At 59.0% G+C, this 16,690-nt stretch overlaps 3 protein-coding genes across 4 annotated transcripts in view; 1 reads left to right on the forward strand and 2 right to left on the reverse strand.

Annotated features, from left to right (window-relative positions):
• NPLOC4 (NPL4 homolog, ubiquitin recognition factor) overlaps positions 1 to 2,011 on the reverse strand; it is a 59,020-nt gene extending 57,009 nt beyond the window's left edge. The window contains exon 1 of one of the 2 annotated variants that reach the window (XM_045888278.3): positions 1,844 to 2,010. In XM_045888278.3, coding sequence (XP_045744234.1) covers positions 1,844 to 1,858 — 15 coding nt within the window. In that variant the 5' untranslated portion in view covers positions 1,859 to 2,010. Of the gene's footprint in view, positions 1 to 1,843 lie in introns of both variants that reach the window. The other variant, XM_064583702.1, reaches the window with a different exon arrangement.
• TSPAN10 (tetraspanin 10) lies at positions 1,857 to 11,879 on the forward strand. Its single transcript, XM_045890159.1, has 4 exons — positions 1,857 to 2,095; positions 7,242 to 7,329; positions 9,444 to 10,036; positions 11,507 to 11,879. The coding sequence occupies exons 1-4, from the start codon at positions 1,857 to 1,859 to the stop codon at positions 11,877 to 11,879; spliced, it is 1,293 nt and encodes a 430-aa protein (XP_045746115.1).
• A 1,451-nt stretch (positions 11,880 to 13,330) lies between these two features.
• PDE6G (phosphodiesterase 6G) lies at positions 13,331 to 14,925 on the reverse strand. The gene is made up of 3 exons (XM_045887992.2): positions 14,633 to 14,925; positions 14,220 to 14,260; positions 13,331 to 13,785 (listed from the first exon to the last, which is right to left on the reverse strand). Exons 1-3 carry the CDS (start codon positions 14,776 to 14,778, stop codon positions 13,709 to 13,711), a joined length of 264 nt encoding a protein of 87 aa, XP_045743948.1. The 5' UTR covers positions 14,779 to 14,925; the 3' UTR covers positions 13,331 to 13,708.
• Positions 14,926 to 16,690: the final 1,765 nt, after the last annotated feature.

Consider the following 16,690-nt stretch of genomic DNA (forward strand, 5'->3'; position numbering starts at 1 on the left):
AAAACCTAGAAAAATGTCTTCATAATACGCAGCATGGGCACCAGCCAATTCCATTCGTTTCTGAAATCTGTCTCCCACACTGGGGCACGTTAAGAGTTTGGTTTCTCTGCAGGAGCTTTTGTGACCGTTCCTTTGTTCACTTGGGAACAAGAGCATGACACTCCTTGAGGAGCTAAAGGTCCGGCTTCCGTGTTTCCGGAGGGTTCTAAAACTTAAGAAGTTACCGTCTTTGATCATCTACAACAGGGCATGGCAGTCCAGGTTTGTCGACTGAGCCCAGTATTTAAGTCCAACAGAAAAACCTAGTTGGTAGTGAGGGAAGTTCTCGCTTCGAATCTGACACAGGCTACAAAGTAAAATACTCCAGAAGAGACAGACCTGGCAACACACACACACACACACACACAGCCTCCTGGTAACTTCGGCTTCACCATTTTTAAGAAAATGAGCCCAGAATACTTCTTGGGAGAGTCGAAGAATTGGCAAGACAAAAAGCAGTTACACCAGACGCAATTCGAGGACAGCCAACGCTCTCAGTAAGCACCGAGCCTTGTACACACGCTAGCAGAAAAGCATTTAATTGAAAAAAAAAAAAGATTTCGGGGCGCCTGGGTGGCTCAGTCGGTTGGGCGACTGCCTTCGGCTCAGGTCATGATCCTGGAGTCCCGGGATCGAGTCCCGCATCGGGCTCCCTGCTCGGCAGGGAGTCTGCTTCTCCCTCTGACCCTCCCCCCTCTCATGCTCTCTGTCTCTCATTCTCTCTCTCTCAAATAAATAAAATAAAATCTTAAAAAAAAAAAAAAAGATTTCACTGATACGCGATAAAATGCCACGATGGCTTTTGATCTACTGTCCACTTTTATCAAACGAGATGAATCTAGATTTTCCTAAAATAGTTTGACTTTCTCATTTTCTACTTTCACTTGACTGAAGAGGCTTTGCCCTGATTCTGTTCTCAATTCTTAAGGCTGTTTTGAATAATCGTTACGAAATCCCAATTGTTGAGGCAGAAAATGTCTTCTTCTGGCTTAACTACATCCTTTTCTGAAACAGCTCGTTTGTCCGTGCTTGATTTGAAAGTACTGCAGTAGAGAGAGAATCTGGACGGAGATTCCTTTGAGCCCGGATCCGCATCCTTTCCTAGAAGTCGACGACGACGAGGAAGTCGTGTCTTGAAAGAGCCGCTGCCTTTCGCGTCTCCGGGGCCATCTGCTGCCTCTGCTCTTCCCGGGCTCCCTCCCCAGACCCAAGGCCCTCAGGGCGGACGGCCGCGGCCGAGCGCAGCCGCCGGCCGCGGAGGGAGGCGTGGATGCGACCGGCCGCCCGATACGCCTTTGCCCCCCCCAAACCCCCGCACCCTTAACGTCAAGCGACACGCTGCTGACTCTTCCCACTTGCTCCTGAGGGGGAACCTGCCGCAAGCCAGCGCGGGGCTGCTTTGGTTCGGGGGCTTATGTCCCTCACTTTCACCGACTTCCCTCACTTGGGGGGCACGCGCCGATTCCCACTTTCGGGTCCCGCGTGAGGTCGACCTGCGGAGCCGCCCTCCTCCAACGGCAGCCGTCCCGCCGTCCTCGCCACCAAGCCCCAGAAGACGCCGGCGGCCGATTTCCCGTCCTCACGGCCCCGGCGTCCGCCAGGCCCCTCCGGACCCAGCGCTCTCCCCGCGGGGGCTCGAGCCCAGGCGGGGCGCGCCCCGGCCCCCCGCCCCCCGCCCCCGGCCCGGCGGACCCGCGGAGCCGGCGGTCGCGGAGCGGCCGGAGGGGGGCCGCCGCCCCACAGGCCGCGCCGGTAAATCTGCTGCCTCATCCCGGCGCCCCGCTCCCGCTCCCGCCCCACTCACGATGCTCTCGGCCATGGCGGCCGCTCCCGTCTCCGGGCTGGAACCCCGGGCCGCCGCCGCCTGCCGCCCCGCGGGCCTCGAAGCCCCGGCCTCAGCCCCGGCCCCGGCCTCCCGCCGCCGCCGCCACCGCCGCTCCAGCTTCGCCGCCGGCCGCCACCGCCGCGCGACGTCCGGCGCCTCGCGCAACGCGCTCCGCCGGCCGCGCAGCCCCGAACCCGAGTTCCGGCCCTGCAACGGCCCGCGCATGCGCAGGCGGGGCGGCCCCGAGCTCGCGGGGGGGGGGCGCGCGGGGGCCTGAGCCCCGCGCCGCAGGCGGCAAGGAGGCCCCGGGGGGAAGACTTCGCGACCCGCGCCCCTTTCCGAGCCTTCGGGCAACGCAGGGAGGTCCGAGTCTCGCCCAGAAATCCTCATCGCTGGGCTGTAATTGGGGGAAATTGCATAGGGCCTAGGTCCTGCGGGCCCATGCAGAGCGGCATCGTATCAGGACGGTGACATCACACCGTCATGATACGGAACAGGAAAGAAGGCATTTCCACGAATCCAACACGAGAGACACGACTGAATTTAAACTGCATTTCAGGGGCGCCTGGGTGGCTCAGTCGTTGAGCGTCTGCCTTCGGCTCGGGTCGTGATCCCGGGGTCCTGGGATCGAGCCCCGCATCGGGCTCCCTGCTCAGTGGGGAGTCTGCTTCTCCCTCTCCCTCTGCCTCTACCCCTGGCTTATGCGCTCTCTCTCTCTCTCTCTCTCTCTCAAATATATAAATAAAATCTTTTAAAAAAAAGCGTGTGAAGTGTGTCTTTTGTAAAAGGTTAAGTCCTAGAGAACAAGGCCCATTGAGTGCCCATCGGGGTGATGGCAGCAACGGGACGCGTTTCACCTGGTGGTTCTATACTCTATGGATGAACTTCACCTCTGCATGAAATCCAGCAGTCAGACACCTTCACAGGACCCGGAAGAGCAAGTGAGAGTAAGCAGCACAGGGCATAGGGAAGGCCCCTCATCCCGTACCCATTCTCTCAAAGTAAGAGCCACTAAGACGACTTCCCGGGGAAGAGGAGGGACATCCACGCAGCATTTGCTTCACTTTTGAGAACATCCCTAAGAATAGATCCATTAAAATGTTTCAGTATGAAGGGGAGCTTGGGTGGCTCAGTCGTTGAGCGTCTGCCTTCGGCTCAAGTCATGATCTCAGGTCCTGGGATCCATCCCCGCATCCGGCTCCTGCTCCGCGGGAAGCCTGCTTCCCCTCTCCCACTCCCCCTGCTTGTGTTCCCTCTCTCGCTGTGTCTCTCTCTGTCAAATAAATAAATAAAATCTTTAGTTTAAAAAAAATGAATAAATAAACTGGATTTCAGGGCAGCGTCCCTTGCCACAGAGATGGGATATCCTGAGACCTGTCCCCAGGGCCCGCTTCCTGGGCCGCGGACCCGGCAGGAAGGGCCTCGTGCTGGGGTCCAGGGCTTAGCTGTCAGCTTCTTGCAATTCTTCACGGTTTTCAACGGGGAGCCCCCCCCCCGCCCCGTTTTCATGTTGCACCAGGCCCTGCAAATTCTGGAGCAGACCTTTCCCGGGACTTTGGGGAAAAGTTACAAAGACGTCCAGGATGCCAGAATCTATGTTTTATTTTAACCCCATGGCTCAACTCCAGGTTGTATTTATGTATCTCCTGTGCTGAAAAAGTCGCCCTCGTTTCCTCCCCATCCCCACTCCTTAAGTTCCCTGGGTTTGTATCACTGTTAACAGTATCAGTGTTGACAACACAATCTGTTCTATCATCTCGGTTTCGGCCTCTAGTTCCGCTTGCCTATTCATCCCATCCGCAAGGATCTATTACTCTGCGAGTCGCATGGCTAATGCTGGGAAGACAGCAGAGGCAGGGGAGATCCCCACCCTGATGGAATCTACCAGCAGGAGGCAGCTTGTAAACACAACAAATATGTTAAATATGCAATGTGCTGTAGCCAACAACCATAGCAGAGGAGGGGGTGGAGGGTGAGAGGCTATTTTACATAAGACCATCGAGAAAGACCTCTCTGAGGAGATGAGGTGTGAGCAGGTCCCAGATAAAGTATCTGAGGGAAGAGTGAAATAGGATGTGGGGAAAGCATGTGCAAAGGTCCTGGGGCCTAGGACGTGCTGGTGCTCCAGGAACAACAAAGCTGGTGTGGCTGGAGCATCACGAGTGAGGGCAGAGGAGGGCTGGGTTGGGAAGAACCATGTGAGACGTGGAAAGGCCTTTAGATTCTATTCTGAGTGTGTTATGTTAGAAAGCCTTTGGAGGGATGAGAGCAAAGAAGGCATGCTTTCCGTTGTGTTTCAGGAGGATTCTCTGGAAGCCGATTGCACAGGAGACAGCATGGAGAGGCAGAAAGAGGAGCAGGGAGACGGGGGAAGAGGCCATAGCCCAGAGGACATAGGCTGCGCGGCGCGAGATCCAAGACAAGGAGGGAGAGCAGGCAGGATTGCCTGAAAGACCAGGGTACCGGGCTGCATTTTGCCAACACACATCCTTCCGCTCTTATTCTTTCCTCTTCTTTACAGAATGGCCTCTGATCTTTTCGCTTCTCTTCTATCCAAACATATTCATTCTACAGAAGGGCAAGACTCCGGCTTCTCCAAAAGTTCCCCGGGGGTGCTCACCGGCAAGCACTGCGTGATAACAGGTGTGTTATCTGCTGTTTGCTGCTTACCTTTTTAACCTCCTCCACGGTACTGGGAAGATACTATGTTGACTTTTTTAAAAAAGTTATATGAGTAATTGTATCACTTTGCTAGGCCTGTCTTAAAATTCCACAGACGGGATAACTTCAATTTATTCTCTCCTGGTTCCAGAGGCTGGAAGCCGGAGATCAAGGAGACAGCCAGTCGGGTTCTTCGGAGGCCACTCTCCTTGGCTGGCAGACCGCTGTATCTTTCCTCTGTGCTCAGGCATCCCTGGTGTCTCTGTGTGTCCTAGTTTCCTCTTCATATGAGGACACTGGCCTCATTTTTAAGTTGACTGCCTCCTTAAGGGCCGTCTCTCCAGATCATCTTCTGAGGTTCTGGGAGTGGGAACCTCAACATAGGGATTTGGGGGAAACGCAACTCAGTCCCTCCCCGTGCTGGTAACTATAATTTCATTCAGCGTCGCCAGTATCAGGACAGGAGTGAGACATTGCTGGAGAGGTGATTGTCGTCACCCCGAGAGCCTGGCCTTGGAGCTGGATGCAGTAACCGAGGGGGTCTGGGTTTGTCACTTCGAGGAAGAGATGAGTGAAGGCTTGGCTGCACGGGATCAAATCTGCAGCTTTCGTCTTTGCCCTGAACTGCGGCCTGCCACACCGCAGCCTGAGCCCTCCCTTCACAGCGGGAGTCGGGTCATGATGCTCCTTCACCCCCCGCCCTCTCCCTCGGAGGGGACCCTACCTGAGAAAACCCACCTGGCTTGTTCCCCTCCCTTCCCCACGTTTCTCCCCTTCCTCTTTTTGTTTTTGTTTGTTTTTTTGTTTTATTCATTTATTTGACAGAGAGAGAGATAGTGAGGGCAGGAACACAAGCAGGGGGAGTGGGAGAGGGAGAAGCAGACTCCTTGCTGAGCAGGGGGCCCGAGACGTGGGGCTCGATCCCAGGACCCTGGGACCATGACCTGAGCCAAAGGCAGACGCTTAACGACTGAGCCACCCAGGCGCCCCCTCTTTTTGTTTTTTTAATTAAGATGAAATTCACACAGCATGCAGTCAACCATTATTCAGTGAACAATTCAGTGGCGTTTAGTGCTTTCACGATGTGATATAACCACCTCCTGTATCTACTTCCCAAACATTTCCATCACCCCCAGAAGGACACCCCACACCCATTCAGCAGCAGCTCCCCATTCCCCTCCCCCAGCCCCCAGCAACCACCAGGCTTACCTGTTCTGAGTATTTCATGTCAACGGAATGATATGTATGTGCACTTTAGTGTCTGGCTTCTTTCGCTGAGCGTAACGTTTTCCAGGTCCACCCGCTTTGTAGCAGGGGTCAGAGCTCATTTTTATGGCTGAGTAATATTCCATTGGGTGCATAGAGCACATTTTGATTATCCATTCTTTGCTGATTGATATCTGGGTTGTTTCCACCTTTTGGCAATTGTAGGTAATGCTACCGTGGATATGTGTGTATATGTATTTGTTTGAGTCCCTGTTTTCAGTTCTTTGGGGTACATACCTAGGAGCCAGACACCTTACAGTGAGGCCCTCTCCGATCACCTTACATAAGGCGACAGCCCCCTGACTCTTCACCCTCCTGTCCTGGCTTCAGACCTCTGACGACCGTGTAAAATCACATATATTCACCTATTTCCCCGCTCACTTTATGACTTCCTCTTCACCAGAGGTAATGTCCTGCTGACTAGGCGTTGACAGGTTTTTCCCCTGCTGTATCGCCAGGACTCAGGACACTCCCGGACTTCGATCAGTGATCCATTGTCCCATTTATCTATTGTATAATTGTATATCTATTGTAAATCTGTTGTCACAATGATGCTGTGAAATGAACTCTTTCAAAACTTAGTGGCTTCACACAACAGCCATTTACCAGCCTCCCGATCCTGCAGGTCGGGAATCGAGACTGGGCTCAGTTGGGTGGTTGTCATGCGGGAAGCTGGGGTGGGGGGCATGAAACAAGAACACAAATAACTACAAAACGAAGAGAAGAGTGTCCCAGAAGAAGAGGGGAGGCCTCCGCTTGCGGGGCAGGATGTGGCCTGGAGCTGGACACGGAGATTTCAGGGGACGGCAAAGGCCAAGGGCACGTGAGAGCTGGGCTGCCTGGGGCCAGCAAGCAGTCCATGTGGCTGGATTGTGAGGTGGCGGGTAAAGTGAGGAAGAGAGGCTGGGGCTCGAATGTCAAACAAAAGAAGCCAAGGAACAGCAGGGGAGAGGAAGGTGAAGACAGGCTGGGCACGTGGCCTCGCCCAGGGGTCCCCCTCAGCCTCCAGAGGTCCCTGCAAGCCAGAGACCGACATTCATGTCATAACTTCACAAAGGCATGGGGGAGGTGTGGAGAGCTATGTGCCCGTGTTCTCACAGCGCTGGTAGTGGGGGGGATCCGCTCTGAGCCCGCCTTCCCACCGTGACGCAAGCAATGCAAGCAGAGGAAAGAGGACAGGGCAGGGCAGGGTCAGGGAGCCTTGAGCGCCCCTGTGCGCGGGGCAGCTGCGTGGCCCGGGTCCTTCCAAGCACTAGGGCACAATGCGGACTGTGACAGAGTCCGCCCCTGCGAAGAGAAGCTCGGGAGGAGGAAGGAGTCCACGTCCCTCAAAACCAGGAAGGACCTGATCTGGCCAGTGGATACTGTGTCATTCTTACAGTGAATAACTTGGGGGATGACCTGGCATTTAACTGCTGGTGGGTCTCCCAGGATTGTTTCTGTGAGCCAGTTCTCATGGGTCTGATGTCCTGGGTGACCTGAAGGAGCAGCTGCTGGCCCGCCAGGCCGAGGCCCACACGGACGGGGGCCCTGTAGCGGTGGGCACGGCGTGACAGCCCCGCCCGCATCACGCCTGCCCAGAGCTCCAGAGAATACAGAGAGCGAGGCTGAAAATCTGCACTCGAGAAGGATGGTCTGCATCTCAAAAGCAGAGACTGTCTTAAGCCCTGCAACGTGACGCCTCACATGATCTGGTCATGACTGGGGCGTCCTGGTTGTGCTCGCAGCTCACCGGGCCCTGGGCTGCAGAGCTCACAGGACGGCTGAGGGCAGGCAGCTCCAGCTCCAGGGGCCCAGCTAGAGACGCCAGGCAGGGGACCAGCACACCTGTCCTGGGGCAGAATGGAGGAGGGGGAAAGGAGCCCCCTGCTGTCCCAGGTAAGCCAGTGCCCGGTGCCCTCTGCCCCCCGTTTGGGACTGTCTCCACCCCCGAAAGCCCTCGGGAGGACCTCAGGCCGGTTCTCACCCACCCTGGCCCCAGGCCCCACCCTGAGCCTTTCTGTGTGCTGGGGCTAGCCAGTAGGTGGACACCAACGAGGAGCTAAGATTGCGGTGGGGGTTTCACTAATCAGGTGCTTTATCCTCACCCAGCGCTTTGCCCCAACTCGGGAATGTTTCCTATCCTTGCCCTTGTGTTTGATGTGGTGTGCGGTGCATCCACACTCTGAGAAAAGCACACACCCAGGGGACATGCTCACGGGGGCCTTCAGCACCTCCCTCATATCCTGCCCATCCGCCTCCACCTACGACCTCTCGGCCTTCTTGCCGCCCCTATTTGCCCCTTCCCCACGGCTGCCTGTGGTTCTGGAAGCAAGACAACGAGTTCTGGCTCCTGACATCCCTCCCGGCTGGCCGCGAAGCTGCAGGATAACTTCCTGGCCCACGCCCACGGCCTCCGGCAGCCCCAGGCCCCCCCAGCCTGGCATCCAGCAGCCTGTCCTTTTGCTCCCACTGACTGTTGGGGTCTGGGGGGCTGATAAATACTCCTTTCATCTCCTCCAAGTTCACAGTGAATGAGGTTTCAATGCAGGGTCAGATGTGGGGAGTGGAGGGCAGCTTCTTCCTGGGAAACTGGTTTGGAAGGGAGGCCCTGTCTAGGTGTGGGGCCACAGCTTCCAAATTCTCCTCCCAGATTTCAAGGGCAGGCTGTCCCTCTCCTCCCTGCAGGGAGAGAACAGAAGTTTCTCCCACACCTGCCTGCAGGTGGAGAGCGTTGGGGGTGGGGGGCAAGCAGATCTGAAATGGAGATTGTTGGTTAAGGGATGAAGTGGGACGGAGTCAGCAGCTTCTCCAAACCTCACGATCATTGAGCCACTCCGCTGTGGGAGAACTGGGGGCGGGAGATGGGTCAGCACTTCTTTACTTTCCACACTTGGTATGACCAGTGTCCCAGAGCGTGGCTGAGCATCGCTGGAGGGCAAGGCAGGGCTCCTGCCTCCCACAGAGCCCTGGTCTCCTCCCTGCTCTGGGAGCCTGGCTGGCCCAGCACCGTGTCTGCGCTCAGAGAGTCGGGCGGACTGCAAAGGAGGAGCTCCCGGGGGGGGGGGGGGGCTCCTCCTGGCACCCGGTGCCCTGTGGAGGAAGGGGGAACGATGGTCAACTGTGACGCGATCTGACCCTGAGAGAGATGGCTGCGCGGGTCCTGGGACACTGGGGCTGGTCTGAGAGGGGGAAGCAGCAAGGGCAGTCCCCGGGGCCAGCCCTTCTGCTTGGAGGGCCTGCACCTCCTGGGCTGGGTGGGTAAGCCCCTCTCTGGACTGCATGTCCAGCCCAACCCACATAGATGCTGCTCAGGCCACCTGCCACGTGCCTCTGCTGAGGGACCACATCCTCCATCCCACAGAGGGGATCAAGGACAGGCGTGTGTTCGTGCCACGCCGGTCTCCCAGTATTGCCTCGCTTACTCTCCACCATGAACTGGCAAGGTGCAGCTGTCCCTCTGTTCTGCAGGAGACAGGCCCTTCCTGTCCCCCTGCTGCCTGGCCGGGTGACAAGCCTGGAAGCCGCCATGGTCCTCCCCAGCCATCTCCAGTCCCCGAGTGTCCTCTATCCACTGTCTAGTCTCTTCCCCTGGCCACGGGGAGGTGACCTCCCTGTTGATTATCACGTCCTGCTGGTGAGGTCTCCCTGTGTGTTCCTCCTTCCTCCACAGGGCACCGGGTGCCAGGAGGAGCCCCTCCCCGGGAGCAGCCCACTCACTTCAAGCCGCCCAGGGCCGGCACCCCGAGAGGACCAGGTCTGGAGGACAGGCCTTGGGGGAGACCCGGCCTCCTCTCTCCCCTTGGGAAGCAGCTGCCTGAAGTACCTGACCTTCCTGTTCAACTTCCTCTTCTCTCTGCTTGGTCTGCTGGCCCTGGCCGTTGGGCTCTGGGGCTTGGCTGTCAAAGGGTCTCTGGGGAGTAGCCGGGGGGCGGCCCTGCCCGAAGACCCCTTGCTGGGACTGACACTGGGGGGGCTGGTGGTCAGTGCAGTGAGCCTGGCGGGCTGCCTGGGTGCCCTCTGCGAGAATGCTTGCCTGCTGCACTGCTTCTCTGGGGGTCTCATCGCCTTCCTGGCGCTGGAAGCTGTGGTGGGTGCCTTGCTGGTGGCCTTCTGGGGCCCGCTGCAGGATGGCCTGGAGCCCACCCTGCGTGTGGCCATCACCCACTATCAGGATGACCCGGACCTGCGCTTCCTCATTGACCAGGTCCAGCTGGGGCTGCAGTGCTGTGGGGTGTCTTCCTACCAGGACTGGACGTGGAACCTGTGAGTCCTGGAGCCCATGGGGAAGGGGGGCGTCCCCAGAGGCCAGCAGACCGGACTGCACGTGCACTCACATGGATGCACTCACTCACACACATGCTCACTTGTACGCACACACGAGTGTGTGCACACGTGCCCGTGCACACACGTGGGCCCCCGGGTGTTTCTGCTCCCTCCAACCAGGACCAGGTGGACAGGGCTCTTAGTGGAGAAGCTGAGCCAGCAGACTTAGAAAGTCAGTTTGGCGAGTGTTTTTGGTAAGGTCATCATACAAGACGTCTCAATGTCAAATGCACTTGTTAAGTGGGGACATCGTTCCGGACTCCACAGTTCTCCCTCCACAGCGTGTGCATGTGTGCGTGTCTGTGTGTACACGTATGTGTGTGTACATGCTTGTCCATATATGCGTGTCTGGTGCGTGCGTGTGTGCCTGTCTGTGTATGCACGTATGCATGTGTGTATGCTTGTTCGTGTCTGTGTGTCTGCATGTGTCTGTGTGCATGTGTGTCTATGTGTCTGTGTGTGCATGCATGTGCGTGTGCATGGTGGTGTGTGTGTCTCTGTGTCTGCACGTGTGCATGTCTGTGTCTGTGTGCACAAGCATGTGCGTGTGCATGCTTGTCTGTGTGTGCGCGTGTGTCTGTGTGTGTGTATGAGTGGGTGTGTGTAAGTGTTGTCTATTTAGGAACACTGGGCAGTGTATCTTTTACATTTTGCTGGAGGACAACTGACCACGAGAGAGGGAGTCCTACAGAGACTTGAAAACCAGCCACTTGTGTCCAGCAGTCACTGAAACGTGACAAGGGTTCTAGAAGCATCCACATGGGTGTTCTCATTCATGGGCTGTGTGTGACTTCGGATTGGTGGCAGCCCCCTGTGGTGTCACATGGTCACCCATCCTACTGGCTTTTGAGTCCTTGCCTTAGTGAGGCCCACTCTTCTGGGGGATGAGAGCATGCCTGGGAGGGAGGGCAGGTGCAGGACCGTGGACCCCAGTCAAAGGCCAGGGACGCTTGGAGGAGGCTGCCTGGAGCTGGGGCCCGTGAGGAGAGCCCGTGGCTGCCGAGTGCTGCCCCTCGGCCTCCCGCACCGACCCGCTGACGGGCACGGCGACCTCTCCCAGGCTTCAGCGCATCTTCTCCCCTCCGGTTCTGCCTGCTCAGACCAACTCAGCAGCCCCTATCGGGCAAGGCTGTCTGATTCCCACCCCTCATCACATGCTTGTCTCCTCTTCAGCTGTCTCACCAAATATGTCCCTTCCTGCCAAGAGGCTTTGACATCTGCCTGCGTGTGCAGGTGCCGGGATGAATCACAGGAAGCTGTTATTGTGTGTGCACAAGTGTGTGTGCGCATGTGCATGCGTGTCTGTGGGGCGTGGACGTTTGAAGGGCCGGGAAGAGACACCTGACTCAGCGCCGGGCCCCGAACAACGGGCCCTGCCCTCCGGACCGATGCCCAGATGTACTCTTACAGGTACTTTAACTGCAGCTCCCCTGGGGTCCAGGCCTGCCGCCTTCCCGCCTCCTGCTGCATCAACCCCAGGGAAGATGGCGCGGCTGTCAACCCCCCGTGTGGCTTCAGAGCTCTGGGCCTGGATGAGGATGCTGCTCAGAGACGGGTGCATCTGCAGGGCTGTGGCCCTCCACTCCGAGGGTGGCTGCGCAGGAATGTCCGGGCTGTGGGTGCCTGCACAATCGTGGTTGTGGTCGTGCAGGGGGTGGAGCTCCTGTTGGCCGCCCAGCTGGTGAGGGCCCTGGCTGTCCGTCGGGTGGGGGGTGGAGAGCCCCAGAACCGCGGGGACGGAAAGGTCCCCTGCCAAACTGGCCCAGGGCTGACAGCCCTGTAGGACACCCAGGGAAGGTGTCGGAGTAACCACGCTGGGTCTCAGGCACCCGGGCCTCCTCCACCTGCTGTACCTCCCACTCCACAGGGGCCCATTTCCCTGAGGGCAGGCCATGCCCACCTCCTTCCCGGTTCTGTCAGGCCCCGCAAGGATGAGTCCCTGTACCACCACCTGATTTCACTCTCTTTTGGAGACATTTGTTCTCGACCACGGAGCCCTTGCAAACACCGCGTGGCCTGTGTAAGCCACGCCTCCCACGGGGGATGCCAGGCAAAGCTACCTGGCCGGTGGGGAGAGTACAGGGCTCTGAGGACTGGATGAAATCCTGCCGGCAAGCCCCCAACTCCAACTCCCACCCCTGACTGTCACCTCCAACCACCTCCCTGCTCCCAACCCCCATTCTGACCCCACCTCTGAGGCCCACCCCGGTGGCCCCACTCCCTTACCACCGCCTGGCCCCTTCCCATCCATTGTGGTGGCCGAGGGCGAGGCCCAGGCAGGAATAAGTTTTACTGAGCTGTATCATTCAACAGTAAATGGCACCTGTCTCAAGTGGGCAGCGTGAGGAACTCGTCCCTCCGTAAACCCGTGCGGACCCACGCCAGGTCAGGAGCCAGCCGCGGCAGGCTGCTTCGCCTCCTCCCTGGGGGCACCCCGACTGGCCCTCGTCACCTTCAGTTAGGTGGCTTTTTCTGGCTTTCACATGAATGGGACCCCAGAGGGCCCTTCCCAAGAGTCACCATCTGGTCCCTGCTGTGTGAACAGGCCCCACAGACGCACCTGGTCCACGTGGACACACACTTGGCGGGCTCCCGGATGGCGGCTGCCACTAGGGACTTTCACCAGGCCTGTGTGTGCGGGTGCGCCTGATCCCCCCAGGTGTGGCATCAGGCATGGAACCCTGGGTCACCGGGCGGGTGCCTGGCCAGAGGTAGTGGACAGCTAAGGACAGGCTGGCTGGGCCACTTAGCGAATTCCCCGATCTCTCTGCACCTGTTTCCTCACCTGTGAGGCAGGGTTGAGGGCTCCCTCCTCCTCACATGAGCTGTTGCGGGGCCTCATCCGCCTCCTTGGGGAGGACTGCTCCAGGGGCCGGGCATGCACGCGACTGCCTCCCAGCCTAGCCGGCCTTGCTGCATGGACCCCCGGCCACCACAGGCCCAGACGCAGCATTTAGTGGGTTTCCTTCCCTCTCAGCCTGGCCAGGCCCGTGCTGCGCCCACCAGCCTGCACCTTCAACCTTCATCCCTACGCTCCTCCTGGAGACCCACGCCGTCGGGCCCTGCCCCCACCCACAACACAACCCACTCCAGCTGAGTGCGCGGGGGCGTGCGGAGTTTATTTTGAAACAGGGACAGCAAGCGTGGGCCATGTTGGAAAGGACGTTTCCTGCAGATGATGGGTTTGGAGGGGTGTTGGTCGGATGCCACCAGGACTCCCCCAGCCCCCCACTCCAACCCAAGGGCAGCAGCTGGGAAGGGCCAGTGAGGGGAGCTTGGTCTCACCACCACACAGCAGGACGGGAGTGGGCTGGGAGGGACATTCCTGGGAGACCCTGCCCTGGCTTTCCAGCCCTAAGACAAGGTCTGTGGGCCAGTGTTTCTGGAAGCTAAGCAGGGCCTGACTGGCCCCAGGGTGTCCTACAGGGAGCTGGTGGGCTTCTGGTAACTGGCATCTGGGGGCCTGAGGTTGCCACCCTGCAAGGGTCTCCAGACACAAACTGGGCAACCTGGACACCCTCAGGGGGGCCGGCCTCCTCACAGGAATCCTGAGCAGGGGCGGCAGCGGGCAGCAGGGGGTACGGCCCTGAGGCTCTGGGTCAGGCTCTGGAGCTAGATGATGCCATACTGGGCCAGTTCGTGCAGCTCCAGGTGGTTGAAGGCCTCCCATGGGCAGATGACCGTGATGTCTGCAGGAGAAGAAACAGTGGCACCAGGAGGCTCATGGCCCCAGGGGCCACCACCCCCTCCATGGCCTGTTATCTACACCCCAAGTGGTGAGAGCAGAAGTCCTGGGTGGGGAGCCCTTCCCCCAGGGCACGCCAGCTTGAGGGTGTCGAGTGGAAGAGGATGGATGCAGCACGCCAGGGAGGAGAGAGGGGGACATCAAGGCGTCCTTGTTGCTTTCCAGCCCCCCCCAAGTACCCGGTGAACCCACTGAATGGGAGCAGCCCCACCTCTGTGAGGCCTAAACCTTGATGTTGGGGCAGAGAAGGAAGGACGGGCTTGAGGCAGTGCTGTAGATAAGCTTTGGCTGGGGAAAGTGGGGTAAGGATGGGGCCCCAGGCGCACGGACAGGCGGGAGAGTGGGGGGGACCTGGGAAGACCCTGGCAGCCATCATACCTGTTCCCAGGCCTTCCATTCCAGGGATGTCGTCCCCAAACCTGCAGGACACAGTGGTCAGGGCCAGTGGCTGGGAAGAGGGGAGTGGGGGTGCGTGGGGGCATACGTGCCCTTGAGTGCCAGCCCCTGGGTCTGCCAGCGCGCCCTGGCTGTGAGTGTGCAGGGACATATGCCGGCGGGTGGGCTGTGGCTGAGTCCCTGAGCGGCAGTGAGCGTGGTCTCCAGATCCATTTGGCAGTAACAGGTAGAGGGTGACAGGAGCCCCCGAGCCCTCCTGCCCCCCATGCTGAGGAATGGGGGCCCTTGGGAATGACCCCAGCCAGGGAAGGGTGGCCGAGCCCCCTGCTCTACAGTGCCCTCCCCCCCCCACTTCTTGTGTAGCCTGCGGCTGGCCCTCCACCAGCTCTGCTTACCCTTGGACGCCTTTCTTGGGGGGCTTGCTCTTGAACTGCCTGGTTTGCCGCTGTTTAAATTTGGGGGGCCCTTTTCTGGGAGTGACAGGCCCCCCCGTCACCCTGGTGGCTGACCGGATCTCGGCCTTGGGTGGCTCCAGGTTCATGGCCAGGATGGCAGAGAGCCCACGGTGACCTCTGGCTTCTAGACTCCCTCACACCGTGGGCTGGACGCACACCAGGCTGGGGGGCTCCTGGTCAGCCCCTTGCTTCCGCCCCCTTGCAGGTCTCAACCCAGCGGAAGAGAGGAAGTCCTGAAACAGGAAACCCAGGAGGCCCTGAGCGTGACCCTGATGGCAGCCCCCCGCCATCTCCACATGGCCTGCACCTGGGGTCAGGCAGGGGGAATGAGAGTACCAGCGGCCCCCCCGGTGCACCCCCCTCAGCTGTCTCCCCTTCTGCGTGCCCCACCCCAATCACTGCGGTAGGGACACTCAGCCTCGTTCCTGGTGCATGCCAGGCGTCAGAGAAGTGGAGGGCAGGGTGCCTGGCAGGGAGGGGTCTGTCTCCGGAGAAGTCCCGAGCTGAGCTGTGCAACCAGCCCCCTGCAGTTTCTTCCCTCTACTGGTAAATCCCCCAGCCACTCACTGTGCCTGGAGACTGCCCTGGGCACACAGTGTCGCCTGCTGGTGTTTCTGAACCCACTGCACAGGGTGACCTCCCCTCTGCCTCTCCCTGGATGCCCTAAACCCCACTGACCCTGCTCAAGGGCAACTCGGCTTCCCCTAAGCCTATTAGCACCAGAGGGCGACTCTAATCCCTCAGGGCTGCCGTGAGCCTAGAAGGTTCTGGGGCTAAGCACAGGACACAGACAGGAGCCCCTGGCACTAGATGCCCCAGGCCCCACCTCATGGGCCCGCTTTGCTGCTCCAGTCTTGTGGGCTACAGCCTTGGGCTACCACCAGCTGCTGGCTAGAGCATCAGGGCTGAGACCGGCTGGCGGGCAAGGCAGGCTGGGTGGTGGGGGTGGGCACCCAGTACCAGGTGCACCCCACCATGGACCTTTCCTCCCTAACATTCATCCTCCGTGCCAGAACCCGCACCAGCCAAGGAGGATGTACGCGGGGTCCAAGGTGACCTGCACCGGTGGTCCCGGCAGCTCAGACCCCATCATGCCCACCCCTCACAGCCTAGATGGTGTAGGCCCAGCCAGACCCCTTCCCCAGTCCCAGGCCATGGGCCCGGTGCACACAGCCCTAACCCAGACGGAACTCCCCCTGTCAGATGCTGGCCTCGTGGAAACCACGGTCCAAGCTCTCCCAGCTGGCCCAGCCGCAGTCCAGTCTCTGGCTGATGACCACTCAAGTTAGCTGAGAGTGTATGGCCTTGGGGACTGCCTGCAACCACCCTTTAATATGGGGGAGCTGAAAGTGACCGGCTGGAGAACCGCTCTGACTAGGACAGTGGACAGACTCCTGCAGATCCAGCCGTCAGTGTGGCGGTGAAAAGCCCAACAATTCCCCACCCTCTGTGCAGATATTCAGCTCCCTTGGGTAAACGGCTGTCAAGAAAGGCAACTGGGGAAGGTCAGTACTCACCAAGCACTGGGCAGGTCTCAGGGGGCCATGGGTGTGAGTGGCCAGATCTCCCTCAGCAGGGGGCCGGCTGGGCATTTATCCTGCTCTTGGGTAAGCCAATTAGGATCATCCTCTGACACGACACTAATGAGATTGTCAGGGCCACTCAGGAGGGTGGCGGGAGGGCACCACCACTGAGGGTCAGGGAGATGAGGGAAGGGGTTCAGGGGCAGGCAAGGGCCTGGGGATGGGGTCGGGATGGAGATAGGATGTGCCGACACAAACCACTGGACGGGCAAGACTCACTCCTGAAGCTGCTCCTCTTGGAAGCCAAGAAGAAACTGCACTGGCTGCTGTCCTGGGTCTCCCCATTTTCAGTTCTCTGATCTCTAAAGAATCTGGCTTCGTGGCCCCCAAAGTCCTGTGTAGTCTGGTCACTATCTACCTCTTTGACCTTACCTTTTATCCCTCCGCCTCACTCTCCATGCTCCCAGCCCCTTCC

This window comes from Mirounga angustirostris, unplaced genomic scaffold (assembly GCF_029215605.1).
Source record: "Mirounga angustirostris isolate CCGP_5_RB_7025 unplaced genomic scaffold, mMirAng1.0.hap1 SCAF_17, whole genome shotgun sequence".
NCBI lineage: Eukaryota > Metazoa > Chordata > Mammalia > Carnivora > Phocidae > Mirounga > Mirounga angustirostris.